Source organism: Penaeus monodon, chromosome 10 (genome assembly GCF_015228065.2).
Source record: "Penaeus monodon isolate SGIC_2016 chromosome 10, NSTDA_Pmon_1, whole genome shotgun sequence".
In the NCBI taxonomy this organism is placed as follows: domain Eukaryota; kingdom Metazoa; phylum Arthropoda; class Malacostraca; order Decapoda; family Penaeidae; genus Penaeus; species Penaeus monodon.
In genome coordinates this window covers 13,270,825-13,275,824 of record NC_051395.1, presented here as the reverse complement: position 1 = coordinate 13,275,824, position 5,000 = coordinate 13,270,825, and the positions used below count along the sequence as shown (strand labels likewise).

At 31.7% G+C, this 5,000-nt stretch overlaps 1 protein-coding gene across 6 annotated transcripts in view; it reads left to right on the top strand.

Annotated features, from left to right (window-relative positions):
- Positions 1 to 5,000, top strand: part of LOC119577862 (cytospin-A-like) — a 76,664-nt gene that overhangs the window by 4,446 nt on the left and 67,218 nt on the right. For all 6 annotated transcript variants that reach the window (XM_037925465.1, XM_037925469.1, XM_037925468.1 and 3 more), the window contains exon 4: positions 4,332 to 4,523. In XM_037925465.1, the coding sequence (XP_037781393.1) occupies positions 4,332 to 4,523 (192 nt within the window). The remainder of the gene's footprint in view (positions 1 to 4,331; positions 4,524 to 5,000) is intronic.

The window sequence follows — 5,000 nt, the reverse complement described above, 5'->3', positions numbered from 1 at the left end:
AAGTAATCTTTTATCAATTTTAAAGGGAGGTTAAACAGATACCTCTTAATATCTGATTCCTATTTTCATTTACTGTAAATTCGATTTTCAGAACTATTGAAAGAAATTCTGAATAAGGAGGAACAGACACATAATTGAAGCAATTTGTTTAATATAAAATTAATGAAATAGTAACCATAAAGTAAGCATTTTAATTTTTTATCATTATTATAATCTGAAATAAATTTCAAACTCTTGTAAGGTCTGTATATAACAGAACATATTCTGTTTAGTGAGTGATGATAAAAAAAAATTTATTCACTGATTCTTGTCAGATTTTCCAATGTTAGTTTATTTATCAGTAATGCTTGGCAAATGTGCAGCTTTATCAATAAAGTCTAAAGAAATGAAGATTCATGCTTGATTAGGTGGATGTAGGGAGTGCAGAAATGTATGTAAGCCATGTTTGCTTCTTGTGCTAGTTAAACATCAGATTTCCTTCTAGTACTAATTAATAGAAGGAATAAATGCCTTGGTTTCCTGTTAATGTTTCTGTTGATGTTAGATTTTTATCAGATATGAAGTACCAGATGAGGTTTGATAGGATATAGCATGAAAAGTGATGGAAGTATATAGTGGAACTATTTGTGTGAGATAAGCCTCATGTAATGGAGAAAAAATATAGGAAATGGGAATACTTTAGCAGAAAGGAATTCACTTTTTTTGTGGCTTGATTTATATATATATATATATATATATATATATATATATATATATATATATATATATATATATATATATATAAATATATATATACATATATATGTATATTGATATATATATGTATATTGATATATATATATGTATATTGATATATATATATATGATATATATTGATATATATATATTATATATATATATATATATATATATATATATATATATATATTATATATATATGATATATATATGATATAATATAATTATATATATATATATATATATATATTATATATATATATATATATATATATATTGATATAGATATATATAACTTGATATAGATATTTAATTTGTTTTGGTCCAGTTATCTGATAGGGGATATTTTATGTATGTTTATTCATTAACTTATGGTTTGTTAGTTAACATGAATTTTGATATGCTTTGCTTTTAAAGTATGACAGCTTAATTTGGATCTTTGATATTTTCATTAATTTTAAATGTAGTTGCTTATTCTTAGACTTTTATGTACTACATATATGCAGAATTAAGGTAATCCTACATTAGTAATTATACAAATTTAAATCATGTGTAAGAGTATATTTGTGACATATTACTTTTAAGTAAGTTCTGTAGAAATAAGACATGACTTTAAAACCAAAAGTAATTTATATGCAAGGAACAGTTTTAATACTTAAAGATTATTTATGATTCTCTGGGTTTTTCCATAAAAGAGATAGAAAATCCAGTCAGACATCAGCCATTTTTTGTAGTGCTTGTGTAAAATTAGTAAACCCTGGTAAACTTCATTTTCTAAAGCAAGAACAATTGTTCTGGTTAAGTAGAAGCGAAGAAGTAGATCGTCTGAGGTTCTAGGCTCTTTGGGGAAAAAAATAAAAGATGGAGCTGGGTGATACCTTCAGAATTTTCCGAACAAGGATTGCTAGGTGAGAAAAATTCATGTGCAATTTTTACGAGATGGCTTCTCTTTTGTTTTATTATTTTTTCTCAATAGAACAACCCAAAAAAAGGAACTTTTTCTTTGCCAGTGTGAGGATCGAGTTGACAGCAATCCTCATCACCAATAGAGAATGATTTGCTTGGAATATCTGAAAATAGTCTGCTTGTAAGCATGTGATTGAGAACTGGCAGGTTCATCATAGGAAGTTTTGGGTGACTTTGATGATGTTGCATCTGAAGAGCTCCCAATTATGGTTTTGCATGTCTGAAAATTCGTACATTCAAGATTTGATTACAGTAGTACAGTAAGGTGGTTAAGATCAGTGCCATACATTGGGGAGCAGCAGCAGGATTTTGGTGAATCTGAAGACCTAAAAAGTTAAGATGTGGTTTTTAATGCTTTTGTGGTATTTTCACAGTCATTAGGATATGGAATTATTTACATAAGTAGAATATATTCCATATTAATGTGTTTCATGTGGAGATTTGATTTACTCAGCACATTTGTATTATAACTGAGATAAACACAGACATATATGTTCCTGTAATGAATTTCTGCTTCCTCTGGTTCGAGTTTTCAGGTTACAATACCAATGGCAGATACTTAGTGAATGACACCTTGCTTTCATCATGATTTTGTTTAGGATTACATTATTTAACATACATATTGTTTATCCATTTGCAGTTGTTGGTATGCAAGCTTTTGATAATGAAAGTGATATGTTTCCCTTTAGTTCTTCCTCTCATTGTTCTTTCCAGGTATAAGTTTTCTCTGCCCTATTGCTCATGGATTCTTTGTAACTTGCACAGTATCTATGCACATGAGTTTGAGCATACACAGTTTGTACATATTTTAAATGGAGATGGCTTCCACTTGCCAAAAAATGTAAAAAGGCAATCACTTGGCATTAGCTGAGTCTTAACTGTGGTTTTGCAAAAATTATTTCAAAAGCCACAATGTTAAGTGATTATTTGCAAGATATTATTTTTTAGTGGCACTTTACTATAGAGGTTTTTCAAACTACATGGATTAATCAGTGTGAAGTCTGAAAACAATTACTGGTACCAGAGTTGTGTGGAGGGAATGGTTAAGAAAGAAAATTTCCCATTGTATTATTGTGTGCTTATGTGTATATAAGATCGATTAAGTATAGAAGGAGTGCATGAAGTGATTAGAGAAATTGATGTATTTGTAAGCAAATTTCCTGTTAAAGTGTTCTCTTCTATTAATGGTACCCCATTTTTTAGTGATCAGTTGAAACAAGTGTAAGGCAAATTTCTTCAGCTTGTTTAAGTGATAGCAGAAATTAAAGGTGTGATTTATTTAATTCTTTAGAGTACAAGTTGTTTTGAAAACCAACCCACCAAATCAGCAGACAGTAAACGAGGATAAAATAAAAGATTTCATTGTATTCAGATGTCATCTTGACTTCATCTTCTTGAACAAGTACATCTTACATTGCAAAAGTATTCATTAGCATTTATTAATGCATTTAGTAGTTATTTGTAAAGCTAGATTTCTTTCTTTATTTTTTTATTATTTATTGTTTGTGTAACTTCTTATCTAAACCTCCCTATAAAGTATATACTTCTTTAAAAACTTGATATAGTGATTTTATGGATACTTATGTAAGTTGCAGTTAAATGTATATGTAGTTAAATGATGCATTAAAAATTGTTATTCAAGATATTAACCCATTGCCGACGGGTGGCATGTACGCACATGCCATAGCATGGCGGGACCATCTGCCGGGGGCACGTATGCACATGCCATAGAATATGTATGGACATGCCATGAGTTGTTGTTGTTGTTGTTGTTGTTTTTTTTTACAATCACGGCAAAAGATTATTTTTCTGCCAGTGAAAGTGTGATTAAGTCGGTTTTAACACTTTCTCATTTTTACCATGCAACAAACAAAAAAATTGCAACAAACCGACGATTTTAACTCCATGATGCCGCACACTGCTTATTTTATTTGGACTATAGACCGAATAATGATCAACTATGGAGTCTATGTAACAACAAAATACCCTTCAGTCTCGATTTATCAGGAAGTTTGGCAAGTAGAGACTTTAAAAAATAATGAAAACTGAAAACACAACATATCTTCGTAGTATTACGAAGAAACGGCATGGGATGCTGGTATTTGGCATGAGTGGTCGCACATGCTAGGGCGACGATATAAGCCCCCGGCAGCGAGGCCCCGGCCTCTATGAATGCTACCAGTCAGTTATGGGTTAATATGTGGACATCAGTTATTGTTACACATCACATATGAGCTGTAGGAAAAACCTTGATGTTTTTCAGGATCTTTTAGTAAACCAATGAATTATAAGGGTTATTTCTCAAAGTTGATTTTTGTTTGTGCATGCTGCATGTATTATTGTATGAAGTTTGGTTAACAAGCCTTTCAATCCAATTTTTAATGCTTTATATGTTCTTTATGATCATTCCAGTATTTGTTACTACTTCTCTCCTGTCTGATATTTAATGCATGATGTCTTCATGAAATGCAACTTCTTTTTCTTGACCCTTATTAATATTGTTAAATAGTAATAAAAGTGAGATACTTTCATTAATTACATAACAAGCTATATATTAGGAAAGGGTAAATGGTAGCATATTATGCCATGAAAATGTTCACACTGATTTTTTTCTTCTTTATTTCTAGTGTTCTAGGAGGGAGTCTTGACAACCTTCCCAGCACAGTTTCCGTGAGAAGAAAGACATCGGCACCGGCTAAGACCCTTTCTGGGACATCCTCATCCAATAACTACGGCAAAAAATCATCTGTGACAATTAGTGCAAGAACGAGAAAGACATCCTCGTCTTCCTCAACTTCTTCTGCGAGTCCTACGGCACGGTGAGTTTTTGCAGTTTTCTTCTTCTTCTTCTTTTTCTTCCTTCTCCTCCTCCTCCTCCTCCTCCTCCTCCTCCTCCTCCTCCTCCTCCTCCTCCTCCTCCTCCTCCTCCTCCTCCTTCTTCTCCTCTTCCTCCTCTTCTTTCACTTCTTCTTCTTCTTCTCTTCTTCTTCTCTTCTTCTCCTCTTCCTCTTCCTCTTCCTCTTCTTCACCACAACCCCCCCCCACACATACACACACACACACACAAATTCAGCTCCACCCCCCCTTCCTACCACTACCCCACACTCTGGCTCCACCAATCCCAATATTACTACTTCTACTAGTACTATTACTGCATGTGCTAATGATAATATTGTCGCTAGTATTAATATGAATACTTTTATATTTATTAAATGTTTTACTGTTATTATTAATACTATTTCATTTTTATATTTTTATCATTGTTATTATTGCCATTTATTATTGATTAATCTATT